Consider the following 21,628-nt stretch of genomic DNA (forward strand, 5'->3'; position numbering starts at 1 on the left):
GGGGGAGCATTAAAACGAGTAACGCGCGTTGCAAAACAGGTCCAAAATCAACAAAGTCACACCAAAAATCTGTAAAAATACATAAATTACACCTTTGACGGCGGGAGAGGCGGCGGCTGACGTGAGCCTTGTTGTGTTATTGTTGAGCTGCGTTGCACACGATTCATTACATTTCTGGCTCTATCAGCTACATTTAGCGAAGCCCCCATCCCCTAATACCCCCTTTTATCAATAACGGGCATGACACTGCATATCATATGTAATATATATTATGATGTATTATATCATGCAATATATACATTATAGTATATAATAATGCATCAGTAACTTCCGGTTATTATTATTGTCACTGTTATGCCCATTACTGATAATAGGTTAGGGGTGTCCGGGTCAGCAACGAGTGTGCATAGTTGTAAAGAGAAATTGGATAAGTATATGGAGACGGGGCCACACGAGCATAAAGCCCAGGCCCTGTAAAACTACAACTAGGTAAATACATAATAATGATGAACAAGTATCACTGCTGCTACTACTATACTATCAACACAACTAAACTCCCTCATACATCTCCATTTTTCATTCCTTCTTTCCATTGAACTGCGCGTAAATATATGGAAGAGAAAGACACTGAGCGGGAGAGCTATGAACAGAGACATAACCATTACCTATACAACTAGATTTTTTTGGGTCATTTATTTACCTTTGAGGTTAGTTCTCCCAGACTCATTCTTCATCTCTCTTTCAGCCTCACATCTCATTCCCATCCATTGGTAGATTAAAAAAATAAAAAAAATAAAACAGAACACGAACTAAACTACGTGGAATCTAAAGCTTTTCGTCTTATCAACTCTTCTCCTCTAACTGACTGTCTTGATTCTTTAAGTCACCGCCGCAATGTTGCATCTTTATCTGTCTTCTACCGCTGTTTTCATGCTGTCTGCTCTTCTGAACTTGCTAACTGCTTGCCTTCCCCCTCCTGCGGCCTCGCTGCACAAGACTCTCTACTTCTTCTCATCCCTATTCTGTCCATCTTCCTAATGCAAGAGTTAACCAGTATCTTCACTCCTTCATTCCCTACACTGGTAAACTCTGGAACTCTCTACCTGTGTCTGTATTTCCACCTGCCTATGACTTAAACTCTTTCAAAAGAGGAGTGTCAAGACACCTCTTACGTTAACTGGACCCTCCTTTTAGATTTTTTTGTTTTTTCTCTTTCTCCTACTTTCCTCTCAACAGGGCCTGGCAACCAGCGGAATTTTTTTTTTCCAACACTTTGTTTTCCCTTGGCCAGTGCCCTTGTAATGTAAAAAAAAACAAAAAACAAAAAAACAAAACCAAACTAGGAGAGAATCAGCGCATGTGCAAAAAGAATGCAATGACAGGGATGAATAAAGACTCCTGTGTTGCATCCTAGCTCCCCTCAGTCTCCTGTCTCCTGTGTGATCTAGGATAAAAATTCAACACACTGGATTTTTTTGCCTTTATTAGCCATAAGATAAAAACCACATTGGTAGACATTCACAACTGCACAACTTTTTCACAGACATGAGGCATTAGTGTTTATTTTTATTGGTACTAGCATCAAACTATCATCTTACCAACACTGTACTGATACATTTGATACCTGATCACGATGATAAAATGGAGAGGGAATACCTAATAGCAGGAAATAGCAGCAGGTAAAAGTTTATAGGTGACAAATTACATGACAAGAAAATGTCCATTAACTATTCATGTCTTTGGTCTCTAAAGGGTAAGAGAAAAATTATAAAGAGTAATGCTATAGGAACGTACATTTACCAAACCCTCAAAATGGCAGAGTGAGGAAATATAATCAGGGATACCTGAAGTGTGATTAATAAAGCAATTACACTTACAAGCTCAAGAATACACAAGTCTACATACCAGAAGCATAAACTCACGTGAGCAAAAATGGCCATATTTAGGAGGAAAGATGTGTCTGTGCATGTGTGTGAGCGAGAAAATATTTTTCACCTTTGGTCTTTCTGTATGTCTGTGAAGTCGTGCAGTGACAGAAAGCTATGAAACCTGTTACCTGTTCCTGTGTGTGTGTGTGTGTGTGTGTGTGTGTGTGTGTGTGTGTGTGTGTGTGTGTGTGTGTGTGTGTGTGTGTGTATGCCTGCTAAGGGAGACCAGAAGTGGTCTATGCTACATCCTGATGAGGGATGCATGTAAATAATTTACAAAATAAAACAATCCTAAAGATGGAAACAAGAGAGAGAGAGAGAGAGAGAGAGAGAGAGAGAGAGAGAGAGAGAGAGAGAGAGAGAGAGAGAGAGAGAGAGAGAAACTTTCAGTTCAGTAAATCCACTTGGTCATGGTTCTACAAGTCATTCTATTGTCTAAGTCTGAGCCAAGGAAGTTGAGTTATAAGCTTGGAATGCCATGTAAGTAAAGCCTGGAATGCCTTGGAATGTCTACTGCCTACCAGGGAATGGGTCACTACGAGATCATTAGTAAAGTTACAAGACACACGTGATTGGTGAGTCAACTAGCAGGAAGCAAAGGATAAGGTATTTACAGGAGTCTGGACAGATAAGATAGAGATATTTGTAATGCATCAGATGGGAGTAAAGTGCTTAGTTTAAAAGCCACTCAATATTTGAAGCAGTAGGTGGGGATGGCCAAATTTGCCCACATAACAATATACGTAATTGCAAAAGTCACTCATCACATCACAGTAAAAATTGCTGAAAAAAATATATATCACAAACTAACAGGTAAATTAAGAGCAAGCACAATTCTTGAAGTCTGACCAAACTGGATTATTGACCTGGCAGACATTACGGAAAACTACAACCAATTTTAAGCGTAAATGCTGCAACACACTATGCAGGGAATCTCTGAGACTATTTTTTTTTTCTGCACTTTCACAGCTTTGAGAACATTGATCAATCTAAAACAAGAGAAGAATAGAAATTTAGTTATTATTTGCTGCATATGTCTCACTAGTGTTTGTAGTGTGAACTAAACTAAGCATATTGAACAGGGGAGCACACAGGGTTGATAAATGCAAAACTCCTTTAACAAAGTGCAAATACAAAAATATAACAAACACTCTAAATGCTATAAAAGAATACAGATATCTATAATTATTGTATGCAATTCAAATGTAGATAGTCGTGTAATGAAGTAACTGGTAAAAAGAACGGTTAGAGATATAGTATTCATAATAGTAACAGGTCTGCAACACTTTTCCCTGCATGCTCCAGTTTGAAAAGGACAAAGGCCTTGGGTCTTCAGAACAATGATCATTCTAGTAGGTGGAGGAGAAAGCTACAATACCCCCATTCCATTATTTGCTCATAATTATGTGTTCATATATATATATGTATATATATGTATATTTATATAATATGCATATTCATGGAAATTAAGTGAATTTAGGTGAAATACAAAATGCACATTTGTACTACAAGGCAGGTTAGTGCGGACGGGGCCCGTATGTCACCATACCTAATGTATATTGTAAAGTGTTGACTATAATGGGAAGTCATCTACACAAGTCAATGGGAAGTCTGTGTTGACATTTCCTGAGAAGAACTATGAAAATTATATATATTTAGAAAAAAATATACTTTGAAGCATGATGCATGTATTGCAATGATACAATTAATGCGGATCAGAATTCTTTGCCACCACAGTGAAGGCATGAATACAAGATAATTCTTTGGCAACCGGTGATTGATTAACAGAAACAAGAAATTCTGTATCATAAATCTATTTCTAAATACTGTTGGAGGTGCCAAAAGAATTCTGTCTGAACTTTGCAATGGTCTGAAGGTAGGTAACACACAGGGCCCTCGGTCGTGTGTAGGTGGCGGCACATGTGACACAAAATACTGTACAGACAACTCACTCCAGAATGATGTGGTTCAACTACTCATGAAAATAATATTTAACGGTAATGAGAGGGCACAGTCCTATACTGAAAATGTAAATATCCATAGCTATATTGCAATCATTCTAGCCTTTATTATTTCCGGTTTCAAGAGTATTTGACATAATAGTGTTTCTCAGGAGATTATTGCAATTTTACTACATGATGTTTGGAAATTACAAAAACTTTCTAAATTATAAAATTTTCAAGGATAATTTCTACCTCAAAAATTTGTTAAGATTTAGAAATGAATTTTGTTTGGTCACTGGTGTTGCCTGACAACATGGTATATCATTACAGTAGTTTTTAGCTAAATAATACTTTTACTTATTTGAGCATCTAATTTGTTAACCTGTAAGGGTTATCCACATTGACACAACAGGGATGAGCTGCACCGAGGCAGCGGCAGCCGCCACAACACACGGACCCCACCACAACTTGAGGAGGTGACCCAAAGACAGCACACAAGCAGAATTGGGGTCACAAAGAAACCACTACAGGTACAGTGCATGACAGATAAAGTCAGTGTACCACATCTCACAATGTTTATACATAGCTACATCTTGACATTTGGCCCACTTGTTATCAAAATATAGATATGGATAAAAATTATATACTTTTCACTATGTCACTGCAGTCTTCCTGTAATTTCACTTGTGGCCCCACCTCCCACACCTTAATTAGCAGCAATGGTCTTTATATCCAGTAGCACAAAATCTTCTATGGTAGTGGACCAGATTCATGTCTTATGAAGCACTGACTCTTCAAACAGTGACAGCAGCAGTCAGAGCATAACAATGACTGCTGCAGAAGGCTGCTGACAGAAAACAAGTTACACAAGATGAGTTTTCCATAACATGTAGTGGAGTCTCAGTGTGAACTACAGCAGCAGCAGTGCCAAACAATACCTCCTTTCACTATACCAATGTATTATGGATAAGCATCCATAAATTGCATGGGATTACTAAACTTGAAAACTTTCAATTTGGTCATTAGTTCTGAAACTATTTAGAGCTATGTCCAACTTATGAATATTGTGCTTAGCATGTTTAAGGCTGAGGTAGTATATATAGTAGAATACCGTGAGCTTTGAACATCAAGCCATAATACTTTATACACACTCTGGCAATCCCAGTTTATGCTCAACAGGGGGGGAACAAATTTTCATCATAGCATTGACAAGGTACACATGTAAAAAAAATGATGCAATGGTGATACATCAATATTAAGTGACATGCATACTTTTCATGCACCTTATCTCCAATTCTTATGTTCTATATCTCTTAAAATAGGGGGTTTAACATTAAGAGATAGGAAAGAACATAGTCACCTGTTGAGTGGTGTAGGGAATACCATACAAGACAGTTAAAAGTAAAAATCTAGAATCCCTCCAGCAGTGAAAAAAAAAACTACAGCATCAGGCTAAAAACTAGAAATGTATTGCTTTCTCTCACTTTTGAAAGATGGAGAGGGAAATGTGGAAGTATTTAGAAAGATAGGGTTACCATACAGAGAAAGGAAACTGTTGTTAACTACAAATGTATATTAACAAGATAAATGAGCCATTGAGTACAGTGCCTATGAAATATATATAAAAGGCCAGCTTGACAGTAAAAGGGGAGAACTACACATGAACAGCTCAAGGCATCTACACTTGAAGCCAATACAGATACATTATGAAGGACATGTCAAGTTTATCTCGTCAGGTTCACGCCGAAGCTGACTCTCCCACGCATGGAGCCCTTCCAACACAGTGCAAATGCCATTCCAGCTATGCAATACTCCATTGATCTAAGTAGTGGGTAATTAAATAATCACAGCACAACCACAATTTTTTTTTTCTATGCATTTCATAACTCAGTATTAAATCCTCTTGCCAAGTAAAGGAACACATGGAAAATTCCATATTTTTTAGGCCTAATGAAAATGCAAGGAGCTGCAAGTGACATGAATAGTAAAGCAAATTCAGCAAGATAATTTATAAGTTTGATTTGAGAAATTGAATACTTAAACCACTACATGTTAAAATGATCTTTTAGAAGCTTTAAAACTACATCATGTATAAATTCAGACTAATACTCTTGTCAAGATGGGCCAGCCAAGCAATGCATACAGACACATACACACACAAGCACACACACACACCAATCACATCCATACACACTTTAAAAATATTAGCCTCTAGGCATCCAGGCCTTTCCTACAAATCATATATATATATATATATATATATATATATATATATATATATATATATATATATATATATATATATATATATATTACTTGGAATTCCTTTACATGGCAATAAGTTTTAATGCAAGAATTACAAAACCTTTTAAAAAAGAAGTTTGCTATTATGTGCCACTTAGACAAATTTACAAATTTTACACACTGGCAAAATTCTCTATCATAATGAGAGACAATACACCACACTTCCATGGCATTATTACAAATATGTAACTTGCATTGGAATCATTATTAGTTTTAACCCCAACACTTCCATGAATTGAGGGAATATCATGCAGTAGGAAGCAAGCTCTACACCGGACCCAAGTATGGCTGACTCTACACACGGCGAGGAGGGGCACCAACACTGAGAGCTGCAGCATCCTCTCACATGAAAGAAACTTATGCAGGTATACTGGATTGGTTTTGTCCCTCTAGTGAAAGACATGTTATGGTTGGATTAATATTAAATACACACACACTACATAAAACTCATGATTGGCAAAAAATCTCACACTGACCTGCAGCCGTTATCACACAAAATATTCGATGATTTAAAAATTTATTGACTTCTCAAAAACTGCTGGAAAATGCCATCTACTCCTTTCCTGAAGCAGGAAGTGATGGTAAGCACCATTCAAATTCAGACATGTGAGAGATGCTGCTAGTTACACTAAATAATGAGGCACATGGTTGTACAAAACACACTAAGTGAACAAATATACATGCTGAAGATGGCAATCTCAACACTTCACACCTCAATGCAATTTTTAAAGACTTAATAAACTGTACTTATAAAAGATATTAATCTTTTTACTTTGGTGATGGTCTCATTTGTGTTACATCAAAAAAGATTAAAAAAATGCAGTTTTTCAATGTGAGATGCTAGAGAGCCATCTTGGCAGCACAGTTCACTGTGTGAGGTGGAAGCATTTGTGGTGAATACGAGGAAGGCAGTGGAACGTGGAAACGGAGTGTGGAATCATTATAGAAAATGTATGCTTAAACAAGGATTATCACAACTATGACTGCCTTAATATTTTATCTCCATATAAAAACATTGATATTTTTCAAACGTGTAATACTTTAGATATGTAATTACATAACCTTCCCAATCTAGAGACTGTGAACCAAGGTGAGAATTTCAGTATTTCAAGTACTGAGGCTGTGAGATTGGGCATCTTTTGCTGTTTTGCTAATGAGGGATAAACACCAAAGAGGAGAGGAGAATATTATACGGAAAGGCTGAAATTTCACACAATACATGGAAATGGTTTGAATAATAAAGGTTTCTAGATATAAAGATAATTTTGAGAAAGTTTCGGTACATCTCTAATACTCTAGTAAGCAAAATGAAAATGTAAATATTTTAGTCTTTGTAAAATGAGCCTCCATTAGCATAACACATCCACTTTCATCTAGTAATGTTCAAAGGTTATAGCCTATAGTTCAGTCCCTAGCATGCAGGAAATATGAATAATGAAGGTTTCATACCAATGAGTTGTAGCTTTTCTTTTTCTGAAATGATTTCCTTGTATATACCAATATCAACTGAAACAGAAGAGCTTGTGAAATCCAATTCCACTACATGAAGAAAAATAGTATCTGATGTATGTGTTTCAAAGATATTCTCTTGGCTGCAAGCATGTAATCACAACTTTTTTTTTTCCTACCTGGAACAATTATAGCATGCTTAGGGAAGTACTAACTTGCTCTGGACATATTCTGTCACACTGCAGCCACACTCAAGAGCCTCCACTCACTTCAGGTCTTGCTTGCTTTACAATTACAAAAAAGATATGGAAGGTGTCTGTTCACACCATATGCATAATCAAGATCAAAATAGCTTTACCAAATATTCCTTTACACATCACTTTGAGGGATGTTGCCCTGGCTTTCAATGGATCACTAAAAACAGCCATCAAACACTCAGCCAATCAAGGAAGTAAGCATCTCGAGTGTGGCTGTAATCAGCAGAAAGTGTTACTATTCTTACTATGCTACTGGACGTACTGGTGATAACACTGGATAATTAAATAATCATTATAATATTCAGCAAAGTCCTACATTATCCAAGAAACCATTAATTTGACGACACATTAATGACATTTGATGTGCAAAACTTTTGGATTTCAAGCTATAAACACCAATACTGAAGACCTAATGCCAGATAAACATGCAGCTGAATTTGGTGGTTCCACACATGCTGAGCTGGATAATAACATTTTAATTTCACTTTTGGCTTTTTGTTGCATCTATATAAGCATTTAACAACTAATTCACACATTTCTCACCTCCCCATTAAGAAATAAGCCTTAATAAGAGGAATTATTACATACTGCATAGCACAACAATTTGGGTCTTTTTGAAGTAAACATTATCCATTATGTCCTCATGCACAACACAAAGAAGAAAACTCCCTGGCAATATCTAAGACACCATAGGTAAAAGGACTAATGTTGCAGACACAGCCTCATCACATGAAGGCAAACACAGAAAATGGACAGCTAAAACATAAACTCCTGTGGAGTCCTAGACAAAGAAAGCCTTGGACAGAACAACAAGGGAAGGTTAACCACTGTCCTTGAACAATCAGATATGCACACTGCACATAATTATGTACAGTTGGCTTTAGGAAGGTAACTTATTATGATTGGCATAAAATTTAATGTTGGGATTTAATGCTTGTTACTAAAAGCAGTACTCAGCTTCCTCACACACTTAATGAACTCAAATCTTCCATAGTGAGCTGTGAGAGCATCACATACAAGATAGTACACAAAGAACTCTCTGTGGCCCAAGTTGAGCAATCCTCAAGGCCCATCATACTGCTGCAGGACACCTAAAGAACATTTCCATGCAATGAAATAGATTTTTGATCGCAATACCTGATCATCAGGTTCATTAACTTTATCAGAGAGTAATCCTATCATTCTTGGTCGCTAACCTGAGAGACCGTGACTCCCATGTTAGAGGTGGCCCTGGAGGCTCTCTGGAATAACCACACCATTGGCCTGAGATTCACCGACCCTGCTTATTCTCAGCACGTGACATGACATCCTGTTGCATGCACTGTGCACTCTTCTCGTAACAGTTCAACCGGCTTCACTCAGAATTGGCCGCTTCTTTAAGAAATTCGCTGGCATCTCCTCGGCAGATAGGGCAAGTCCGGTTAGACTGAAAAGTACAAGCAAGATTTAAAGTTGATTGTAATGATCAGGTGTAAAAGCTGAAAGTAAAGAGGATTACTTCATTACTATGTCAACTGTTTAAAAAAAATGACTTAGAAAACTTAATACAAATACTTGAAAGTATGTACTTCTTTTATTGTATACTTCTTAAAAAACTTCAAGATATATGACTATGAAATGACTAGTAATGCCTTTATGTTTTAGTACTGTGCATACACTCATGTAATTATTTATTTATTAACTTCCTAAGATAATACCAATTACTGAACTAGACAGTTATTTATTAAATCTAATATAAAAGTTTCCTTTAAAGATTCTAACAAGACTTACTAATAAACCTTTTACTAGATTGAAAATATTGAAAGGCCTCAAGGAGCAAACATTTAAATTACTGTCAAAAACTGGCTGTAACTTGCTTCATTGTTCATCATGATGAAATTTTGGATTAGGAAATTTACTGACTGAAATCTAAAAATGATTAGCAACTAAATATCAAGTGGGGGGGAAATAAAAATTTGGCACAGAACGGTTGATTCAATCAGTACCAAAAATGACAATTGCAGAAGTCAAGCCTCCAGATTAGGAACACAATAGCTGGATAAAGGATAGCTTAATTGTAATATTAATGTAATTTGTTTGTAATCAGAATATCCAAATATCACAACACAAAACAAACTGAAGTAATTTATTAAGTGCAAGTTACAATTACTAACAATGATGGACTGAGCACAGCTAAATCTAACTTCTGCAAGTGATTCCATATTCAGAACTCATGAATTTCAAAAGACTCTACATTTCCTTGAAAATATCAGTTACCTCTGAGCAACGCAAGCAATTTGGGCTGAGACAATTGGGATGCTGCGGTAGATTGCCGCTAGCATGGCAAGAACAGCACTTTCTCCTCATTCTTAATTACATTACATGCAGAAATTAATAAATTAGTAGAACAAATTATTTCAAGCTGACTAGGCTGCCACAAACTTTAATTACAGAAACAAAAGTCACAAGCACAAAATTGAAAGCAAGTCCTTGATGAGTGTTTTGACACAATACATTGGGCTGACCTTTCATGTCAAACTGGCTTATCATGGTGTAAGATTTAATGTTCTTTATAGTACTGAAAGCCAAATTGTTGTGATATTTCATGAAAGCAAAGACTTGACAAGACAGAATACTACTCTGAGTCCCACAGCTGCAGGCCGAGGCTCACATCAGACCGTCTCCATTGCACGTTGGAAACACAACTTCCCAAAATATTGAATTACATGACTTTCTGGACAGTGCTTTTTGATCTTATAATGTATCTTATAGCAAGTATCTAATATTGGTTCATTAAAAATTTGAATATGATTATTTGTTACTTATTATCAGTGCTAATCTCTGACTATCAATGACTCTGTTCTCTGGAGAAAATGCTCCTCCTGGCAGTGTGCGTGCTGTGTCTATGTTAGGGAATATCTTACAGCCAGTTGGTGACAGTCTTGCCTCAAGTTGGCTGGAAGTCACATATTTCCAGAGCTTTGCAAGCACAGATATGTACATCAAATATCCCACAAAAAAAAAAAAAAAAAAAAAAAAAAAAAACTAATCAATTAATTAAAAGAATAAATAAATGAAATAAATAAAAAAAACATTAGATAAAACAAATAAATAGACAAATAAAAAAATAACAAATAAAAGAATGATACCAATAATGTTTTTTTTATAATGACAATGACAATAATGATATTAATGATGATAATAATAATAAAAGTAAAAGTAATGAGTGTTAAATAAGGCAGAAGTTTAAATATAAATATAAAGTAGGAGAAACTTTTAATAACAAGATAGTGGAAGACAAAAACAGAAGTGCACTTGTAGTTGAGTAACAAGTCAATTTGTTGCTAAAGAATGTAGTACTGCAGAGCATGTGATAATCAGCTGACTATAGAGGCTGCTTGGTGACCCACACAGTGATCAAAATGACCCATAACGCAAAGCCTGGAAACACCTGACGACCGACCAGTGTGCAGTGTGACCAAGAGGGACATACCTGCAGGCACCAAAAAGGCCATCATCATGATACTGCAAGCATGCAAGCAGCCAGCAGTGGTACACGGCACAAGGCACGCCACCCTCCTGCTCATGCAAGACACACGCACTGGTTAGCTCGGGGCACAGTCAAGGGTACCAACCGCTCGGCACCGAACACAGTCATGGGTACCAACTGCGCGGCACCAACCACAGTGAAGGGACTCAACTGCATGGTACTGACCACAGTCTAGGTTACTGACAGCATGGCATCATCCAGTCAGAAGTCACATAAAAAAAAATACCATGGAGTCTGAGACAAGAACCTGCCGTGATGATACACCAGCACAACTCTTATAAGCACAAAACTGACACAGCATCTGATGTCTTGAGTGGAGAGAGTGTTCTGAGCTTACTTTCCTTCATGTAAAGGAAAGAAAGCTCAAAAGTGAAGCAAGATATCAGATCTAGGAGCCAAATCTGTTGTATGCTTATAATGCTTCATTGCTTGCATCTCAACACTGACAGAATTCAGTTTCAACTTCAAAATATTTTTACATATGAACCAACTGTGCAATACCAAGAAGCTGCGAACCCAGTGCAGAAGCCACGTATTACAAAAAGACAAGGTGACTACTAGAGATGAGTACATTGCGCCGCACTGATCCCACACTAGACATGGGAAACAAGACACTTAGCAAACAGTGTGCAAACTTGCCATAAAAAAGCTTAGTTTTACAACTTCAAACATAAACTATTCATATGGTGAGGTGAAAATTAAAATGTGGAATACAATTGTTACTGTTTTACTTATTACTTCTGTTTCTGATTCACTTGTTATAAAACTTATTATTATCATTGTAAGGCAGTTTGGATAATTAAAAAAATCACTACAATTATGGTTTTGTACTATGATTAAGACAAGTATTTCTGCTGTTTCTTATCTCTAATTATATCATCGCATTGTTCACAGATAATTACTCATCTCTAGCATATTTTATGTGATCTACTGGGCACATTTTTGACAATGCTCAGCAAGCTCTTTGCAGTTTGTAATTTGGGCCTGTGACTGTTCTCTCTATGCAAGAAAAGCATTTGACCACATGTAGAGGGATCATTTAGTATTTACAGAGGGATACAGTGCTGCAGTATCATCGAGCAGGAGTAATACTATGACTGAGCAAATTATCAAAGGGAAATCTCTAAATACAAGGCTTTTGCACATGGGTTTGGGGAAAAGCTCAGAGCTCTTTGTGATTTTATATCCAGTGTTCTAAAAAGACCAGAAGGTTGAATATTTCTTACATCTCTGTTTTGTATCTTGATCACAGAAAGCTCTGGATGTGTTAAAATCCAAAAATACAAACAGGAGGAAAAAAGGGTGTAAAGGCAAGAAACTGACTACGGACGACTCTAAGCCCAACAGTTACTTGAAGGATTTGTTGTTGCATTTTGTTATGGAAAGGCATATTGTCTACATCTGTTCATCAGTAAGCATTGGCTCTGACTGGCAGTGTGCAGCAAAGGTCACCTTGATTGATTCACTTCACTCGAAAGGTCATTCACAGATATCTAAGGAAGTATTCTCTAGTTTCACTTGCTACAGACAGAGCCAAATTTGTACTGCTCTCAGAAGTAGATGAGCTCTTCTTATTTTGTACTATCTACAAAAAAATGCAAAAATGATGAGATTTCTAAGATGTACATACAGCATACACTGAAGTGCATAAATATTTACATAAACCCATTTCCCTCTAAACTTCAAAACCTCAAAGTGACTGTTGGGTGTGCTGTAGTGAGTTATGGTCTACATGATGGAAAAAATAAGGGCACCAGATTCCAATTAACAAAATAAAAATTCCTTGTAAAATCTGTCCTCAGTTGTAATAAGAGCATGATTTAGTTTGGACCTCCAGTCTAGGCAATCTTTTCACATGGGAAATATTATGGGAAATCTTGACAATTTTAATCAATTGCAAGTCATTGATAAAAAATACATACAATCACAAATATCTCAAAAAATGTTTTATGAAAAGGTGTGAGCTACGTTTAAAATGCACACACTCTGCTGGACCCATTAAACACCCTATGAGTAAAAGAGGGATGAAGACAATGAGTAACACAAAACCTTGGCAGTGTTTAGCAGCGTGTGGCAGCAACACAGGACTGTCAAGCAAGACCCAATGACCTCGGTGGACCTGGCCACCTTCAGATTAGTAATGTTTGGATATATACATACTTGTTTCATATATATATATATATATATATATATATATATATATATATATATATATATATATATATATATATATATATATATATATATATATACAGCAGTGATCTTCTAGAACAAACAGTCTCCTGATAAATTTCCACATTGGCAAATTTTCATTACTAAAATGAAGTCTGAATAATATAATATATTGAATTCATAGAAGAAATTTGCAGTGAAAGTGGAGCAGAGTTATTACTTTCAGTTAAAAGTGATATGTGTACACAGCATGCCCAGCGGCAAGGACAACAGTGTCAAAAATCAGTAATCATAAGGAAAGGTTTCCTCAAAAGGAGGCTTTCCTCGGACAGACAACACGTCCGCCAGCCTGACATGCAGAGTGCAAAAAAGAATGATGTGCCTTGTCTTCTGGTTGGGTGGGAAATAATGTAAGCTGTGAATTACACCTAAACATTTGTGTTCCAGAGAATGCTATAATGAATACACACTTCAATGGAAAAGTTGTGAGGCCAAGGAACTGTTATAGAAGGTCACTACTGCATGTATAATATATGTATATGTTTGTGATGGATGTTGAGAATCATTTCCCCAAACTAGGACAGATATACTCCAGGAATTGTTATAATGAATGTCATGCAATCAACTTTCTAATCAATGAATGGTGTTTCCACAGAGCTGATATCCCACTGACTGTTAAATATAAACTTTATGGAAACAGAATTCAGCAATCTTAAAATGTTGATTATATCACATGAAACTACAAGCCTATATGATGTATATACACTACATAAATGAGACATATATATATTATCCCTAGCCAATGTTAATTATGCCTCACTCTGGAGACATGACCCAGGCTACAGTCACAAGATGATCAAATAATCCTGGTTATAAAAGGCTCATTAAATTCCACTTTGAGCTGAAGTCTGTGACACCACCGGCCAACCTCCTCCATGGGTTAGGAAAAAAATAATAAAATGATGAGGAAGAATTACATCTGCCATTGTTGTAGGGGCCGTGCCAGCTGAGGCAAATTTGAAGATTGGTGCTTCATTCATGATCTCAGCCACTATAAGACACCATCTTACCCCTTGAAGAGAGTGTGACATGCAATCTGAACAGTATGAACATTTACACTGACTGCAGGTTCAGGTATGCCTTAGCTGAGACGCTACCTAGCAGAGGAGAGCCACAATCATCCAAAACGGAAAAAAAGGACTCTTTCATGTGAAGAAAACTGTGATTCATTCATAAGATCAGTCCATTTGAAGAATATCAGGTGATGAGGAGGATCAGACTACTATGGGTAAAAGGTTAGTCCATATAAAAGGTTATATAGACTGCTTTAGGATCAAAAGTGACTGGTCTGAGCTGGTCTGAGAGCATTCAGGTGATGGACTTTGATGTAGAGCAGCTGGAGGGAGAGGAGACATAATGTGATATCTGCCACTGAGATGAAGGAGTCCACTTGATTTAGAGGACAAAATGGCAACGGTACTGGTATGTCACAGCAGCCTTCATGCACACTTTCGCCTCTAATAAGAAATAAGAGAAGCAATACTGTTAGTGGGTGAGGGCTAATAGACAACGTGGTCAATACATTGGGAAAATTGCACTGTGAAAAACCCATGCTTGCTACCTGATTGTCCCAGAATCATAAATCTATTATCTGGTGTCTAAGCGAGCACACACAATCATCTTGAGAATAATCACCTTACAGTAATAAAGGAATATGTTAAAATACATGAAAATATTGTACACTGCTCTACACATGATCTATCAAAGCCTGCTGACTGGACATAATATGGTAGTAGGAAAGACATATAGAGTCGTCATAAGGTGAGAGAAAAGAATAAACAGTCAAAAATTAAATATCTACTCTGTAAGACATTAATAGCAAATCCCACTTTCAGTAATTTGTACCCAATGTAAGCTTTTAAAAATCATGCAACTGATTTTTGTGGTGCCCATAAAAAAATAAAACAGGGATCTTGGTGTTTAGATGACACAAGCGCTACTTGGGAGACAAAAAGGTTCTGGAACATTATTACTCTAGTATGATGATATCTTCACCAACCCAAATCATCTAGCCAGATACAGACCCCAGACAACCAAGACCCCTAGTGCATGACCAAAACACAGCAGCAGTGAAAAAAACTTACCTTAAGCCACTTATCAACACACTTGGTATGAAATTCATGCAGACATGGTAAGACACGTAACATCTGCCGCAGTTCGAAATCACACATGCAGATTACACACGTCATCTGTTTTGTCTCAGACTTTTCCCCAGTATACCTGAAAAGTGGAGTGTAATATCATTGGGATAAAATAATGTATTATTTCCATTAAGCTACAACAACTCTAATGTCTTGTAATGCCAGTGCTTCATTCATTCTTGTATCATATATCCAGTTTCCAGTCACAACTGTTTATAGCTAAAGACTTAAAACTGACACACACAAGGTCTCATTAAGGAGTATCTGTTTACAGATATTACTACAGCTAATATCAAAGCAAGACTATTCTTATATCCACTTCAAAAAGTGAAAAAAATCAGCAGAAGTAGACGCAAAGTAAGGTCTTCTTGAATGTGAGCCATACAAGGCACATTGCAGTGGTCATGTTACCTATAGGACGGGAGCTGGTCAATCACGGTCTTCATAAGGCCTCTTGGTTTGGCTTCACCAAGCCTCTCTGCAAGATGTAGCAGGGCCTCATAGTTCTCCGTGTCTGGAGCCTCCGCAGGCACTGGGTCTACCACGCTATACTGGTGCAGCGAGGGGTGTGACAACATTGCCCTGCAAACCATCAACTGATCACATCTCTGAGCCTACTTACCTATCCCATGTGCTATCATACAATTTCATTGGCAAAGTGATTTAATTTAACCAATATTTGTGAATGATGAGATCACACTTCCTATCTACATAAAAATAGAGTACATATCTCCCAAAGAAGTGACTCACAGGAAATGTAAGAGAATGCCTGGGTATGTGGCAGCAGCTGCAGCAGCACTTGGAAGAGGAGGAGGTGGTGGAGGGGGAGGGGCTGCTGGAGGAATATTATTGCCTCGCCAACTTGAACTACTACGTCTTGTGCCACCAAGACTGGTTCCGCTGCTCCCTCTGGGTCCTCTCATGCGCCCCAGCACATGACCCTGAGTGGGGCCTCGGTACAGTCCCCGCCCCAGCATGTCAACGCTAGCTCCTCGGGCGGCACCTCCACTCCCACTGCTTGCCTGTCAATACTCAGGCTTAGATCACACTCAAGACATTCCACACAGCATAGGTTTTCTCAAGTCATAAACACAAGATCTATCATAAACTGTGTGAGGGGAAAAGGTGTCAGTATAACTTTCAACTCTGCATGGATTGGAAATGAACTAAAAACATGTGAAAAGATACACAGATAGGAATAAGGATGAAAAGACAGATAAATGGATAAATAAAAGAGAAAAGATAGACAGATTGAGAGACAGATTGAGAGAGAGAGAGAGAGAGAGAGAGAGAGAGAGAGAGAGAGAGAGAGAGAGAGAGAGAGAGAGAGAGAGAGAGAGAGAGAGAGAGAGAGAGAGAGAGAGAGAGAGAGAGAGAGAGAGAGAGAGAGAGAGAGGCAAACAAACATATATGAGCAGACAGACACACTTTACCATGTACAAGTAAGTATCAGTAACAATCAGTACTTACATGTAAATGATGGAGTTGGTGAAGGTGAGTGTGGGCCGGGAATGGAGTCACCAGGGGAGGTGTGGGCTGTGTGTGGGTGTGGTGGTGGTGCTGAGGAGGCATCTGTGGGGCGACACTGACCCCAAGACTCTGAGGTGCTGCGGACAGCTGACTTGGGACAGCTGCAAGATGGGCAGGGACGGCCTGTGGGGGTGGCACGGCCATGGGTGCCTGGCCGTACAGGGAGGTGTGAGTGTGAGGTGGCTGGGGGGTGGCGGCCATCAGCTGGGGCGGACCAGCGGGGGCCAGGAGGGGGCCAGCAGTGTGGTGACCGGGAGGGACCATTGGGGCATAGTGGTGCTGGGGGCCAAGACAACCACCATTCACCTGAAACAAACAAAAATCTTTAAAAATAAGTCAAAAGATTTTACAAAAGAGGATACAATATTTTCTCTACCAATAAAGGAGTGACACTGGCTTGACCCAACAAAAAAAGTGGATAAAACATGCCCACTGAGGTGACAGTCCCAGATGAGTTGTTAAGAGGATCATTCAAAATTGGAGGTTGTGTCTTAAAATAAAACCTTGGAAGAGTTGAAACCACATGATTTTGTCCAGTGAGTCTAAAGTGTGCAGAGTCAGTCAGTAAAACCAAATAATTCTATCAGGTTGGGCTGCACCTTGACTTAGGTGAAGCTGCTTACCTGGTACTGGTGATGGAGTGGTGGATTTGAACACAGGAAGGAGTGGACATTGCAATGGTGGAGACGAGGAACATTACCATAGCTGCCCCCACTGGCTCCACCCATCTGGGGAAGGGCAAAGAATAGTAATCAATACCTCATACCACAGTAAGTTAGAAACACAATGACACTCAATATAGTCTAAATCTGCATATCATACTGACCTATAGAGGAAAATTCTACCATCAAAATCATCAGACACAAAAATATTAGTCATCATAGATCAAATAGTGGATTTTTTTTATGTAACAGAGGATGACTAGCTAAGAGCAACAAAAATATAAAAAAAAAGGCCCACTCAGTTGCCATTCTCCTTATAGAGCAGTAGAATTAGCCAAAGGATAGAGATAAACATCTTGAAATCATAGGAAGTAGGAAATACACACACAGTTTAAAAAGTAAGCAAAGAAACAAGCTGACATGGTAACAAATCAGGTACAGACTTAGTCCAACAGTCTGCTCATTACAAAGCAGTGTCAAGAGAGGCCAGCAACATGAAGCTTACTTGATGTGTTGAGGACTGGACATGGCCACTGCTGAGGTGGTGGGTGTGGTGGGGCTGTGTGGGGGTGGCACACATCATGGACGATGGGCCACGGGCATGGGCATGAATATGGACGGCCTGTTGCTGCTGCTGATGCTGTGATTGGTGCTGCTGGTGCTGCTGATGCTGTTGCTGCTGCTGCTGCTGCTGGAACTGATGGTGTCCTCCTCCGCTGTTCATACTCGACATGGCCAGAGACACGGGCACCTGCAAGAACAAAGACATGTCAGGTTAAGTTAGGTTAGGTTAGGTCTGTCATATTTGTGCTCCTCTGCTGCAGCCAAGAACTCTTTGCTAATCCACCTCTAGCCCTTCCACTATAATACAATACAATCAACAACAACAGAAGCAATGTATGAAATCTTTAACAGCATCTAAAAATATGAGATAAAAAATAAAATAGATTCTGCAATGCTTTCTATCTAGTTTAAAGATTGAAGATGACTATAGAATAACCAAAGATGCTTCACAAAGACTAGCAGTGAAGGAAAGATATACCAAACAGCAGTCAGAAGGCTAGTCTTGCCTCCTGTGTGCCTGAGATAAATTTCCAATGACACGGCACAATGCAGCTTGAGCATAAACAAAGGGAAGACATGAGGCACCAAATACAGAATGATGATAGCCTGTATGGCACATTTTACAATTCAGTGCTGGAGAATATGAGAGAGAATGTCACTGAGGAATAGGGAAAAAAAGCAAAAAGGTTAGATAAAAATGTAAGCAAGGAAGATGGAATAGAAGGCTAATACACAGGGAGGAAATAATGTGAGACGATGGATGGGGAGAGGAAATTAAGAGGAGATGGTACAGGAAGAGCAGAAAATGGAGAGAAGGAGGAATAATGTGGATGCAGCATAGGAGTGGAGGAATGGGAGGAAGAAAGATGGCCAAGACCTAGAAATGTATGGAGAGAGAGAGAGAGAGAGAGAGAGAGAGAGAGAGAGAGAAATTGGTTACCATAGCTCCTTAATATGTAAATAAAATAATAATTGCACACACACACAAACACACACTTAGTAGTAGTAGTAGTAGTAGTAGTAGTAGTAGTAGTAGTAGTAGTAGTAGTAGTAGTAGTACTAGTACTAGTAGTAGTAGTAGTAGTAGCGCGTGACTAATATTTCTCGTGTATGGTCGAAGGCTTATGAGTTCAGTAAGGCCAGAGATGTTCCCTCTGCTCTTCGCCCTCCACGTTCCCCCTTCCCCCTTATGCTAATCCTCCTCCTCCTCCTCTTACTCTCGCTGCTTCTTCTTTCTCCTCCTCTTCCTCGTCCTCTTTTTATGTGCAGTCTCATTCCTCAGTGTCGCCTTTCCTAATCCAGCATTTCGTCTTAGGTAAAATCCATTTCATGTGCTTGCGAAAAGGAAGATTTACTCCCCCCCATCTCTCTCTCTCTCTCTCTCCCTCTCTCTCATCCTTCATTACTGGGGTGCTCTTTCTTCTCTCTTTCAACTTCGTCCTCTTCCTCGTCGTCGTCATTAATGTATTTGTCTTGGCCATCTGTTCCACTCGCCTCCCCTTATTAATTTCTCCCCTCCGACACTCACCCCCACATCTCCTGACCCCCTCCCCTCCATACATCTTCCCTTTGACATCGGCCCTCCCTCTAATGCCACGACTTAAATCGATACTCAGCACCCCTTCCCTTGCGACGTGGCGACGGGGGAGCGCGCGCCTTCAACACACAGCACGGAGCCACAGCCACTGACTGCTTTCTTCACTAGGCTTGGCGGGGCTTACTCATTGACACGCAATCAATAGTCGGGGCAATTGTGTCTCATGAGTTATGGACCACGGAATATACTGCTACACACCCACACACGTTATCACAACACAGGCAGATGTTTAGTTAGTTTTGTAGTTCTATTTCGGTTACATTTTTCATTATCTTTCTCATTCATTCACTTTTTTTTTTTTCTTTTACTTTTTTTTTCTCCACATCTGTGAGAAAGTGGTTGTCTTCAAAGGGAATGTGATAGTCTACTTCCATTCCCCAAGTCGATGTTCTGAGTGGAATGCATATGAAGTTGTCGGTAAGATGCAATGTTTCTGCAAGTCATATCTTCCAGTGTCCTTTTCTATTTGTTTATCGACAGTCTGAAAATCGAGACCTTCTTGAACTCGTGGCGTCACTCACACACACAGCTTTTCCTTTGCACTTCCCACCGAGGATAGAGCTCATATTCTCAAACACTTCTGTATATCACCTTCACAAATTCAAAAGGCTTTATTTAAATTTACACGAAATCTTTAAGGTGTTTTTATGGTGCTAGAGGCAGAGTGACAACATTTCTACATTATCAACCAGAGATATACTCTTGATAACGCTGCTTATCATCTCTGTGACCTTAGAAATGGTCGTGGTGAGAAAGCAAAACGTTTTTGAATACGGACCTAAGAAATACCTAGTCTTATCTTACATATCGATAACTTTCCAAATGCAAACGCATCTGTGAATGGAAGGCGTGCCACTGAACAAACATACCATGAACAGACAAGAAACGAAGGTTAGAAAGGCGGTGCAGACGTCTCTTGAAACGGCCATTAATTAACCTCTTCAATACTGGGACAATTTTACCTTGAGATTTGTGTACGATTAAACCCTTTTAATGACATTAGGAAATGACTAGGGAGGTCAGAAGATTAATAGCCACAGTCGTCACTATTTTAATCCCCCAAATGAGTTTCTGAAGCTGTATAAAATCACCAAATAGTAAGCAGAATGAATGGGGAAACGCGTCCTGGTACTAAAGAGGTTAAACATAAAAGCAAGGATCCATCAAAGGCATAAACGTAAGCTTGTTTTTAGCCACTTTTCTGATTCAAGTTTCCATATCAACGCCCTTCAGTCTACATGAGGTAGTGTAGGTGTGTTTTTCTTATCTGTTCCCCTTCATTCTACGTGGGCATTTTCATATTCATTCCCCTTCAATTTGTGTTCAGTAGTGCAAGCGTTCCTGTTTTCACACCCGTTCCCCTTCATTCCATGGCGGCACTTTCATACCCCTCCCCCCTGTTTCTGTTATCACATTCGATCCCTTTCAGTCTACGGGGGCATTTTCACCCATCACACTTCAGTCATGGCCTTGCTCTTCCACCACTACAATT

At 38.8% G+C, this 21,628-nt stretch overlaps 1 protein-coding gene across 9 annotated transcripts in view; it reads right to left on the reverse strand.

Moving 5' to 3' along the window:
- Positions 1-1,466: 1,466 nt before the first annotated feature.
- Positions 1,467-21,628, reverse strand: part of LOC123515724 (RING finger protein 44-like) — a 105,488-nt gene continuing 85,326 nt past the window's right edge. For 4 of the 9 annotated variants that reach the window (XM_045274563.1, XM_045274564.1, XM_045274566.1 and 1 more), the window contains 8 exons: positions 18,481-18,726; positions 17,937-18,041; positions 17,254-17,619; positions 16,534-16,805; positions 16,195-16,365; positions 15,727-15,862; positions 11,354-11,439; positions 1,467-9,307 (listed from right to left, as the gene is read on the reverse strand). In XM_045274563.1, coding sequence (XP_045130498.1) covers positions 9,226-9,307; positions 11,354-11,439; positions 15,727-15,862; positions 16,195-16,365; positions 16,534-16,805; positions 17,254-17,619; positions 17,937-18,041; positions 18,481-18,726 — 1,464 coding nt within the window. In that variant the 3' untranslated portion in view covers positions 1,467-9,225. Of the gene's footprint in view, positions 9,308-11,353; positions 11,658-12,677; positions 15,100-15,726; positions 15,863-16,194; positions 16,366-16,533; positions 16,806-17,253; positions 17,620-17,936; positions 18,042-18,480; positions 18,727-21,628 lie in introns of those variants that run through there. The other 5 variants (XM_045274567.1, XM_045274569.1, XR_006677981.1 and 2 more) reach the window with 4 other exon arrangements.

This window comes from Portunus trituberculatus, chromosome 39, assembly GCF_017591435.1.
Source record: "Portunus trituberculatus isolate SZX2019 chromosome 39, ASM1759143v1, whole genome shotgun sequence".
Classification (NCBI taxonomy): Eukaryota; Metazoa; Arthropoda; class Malacostraca; order Decapoda; family Portunidae; genus Portunus; species Portunus trituberculatus.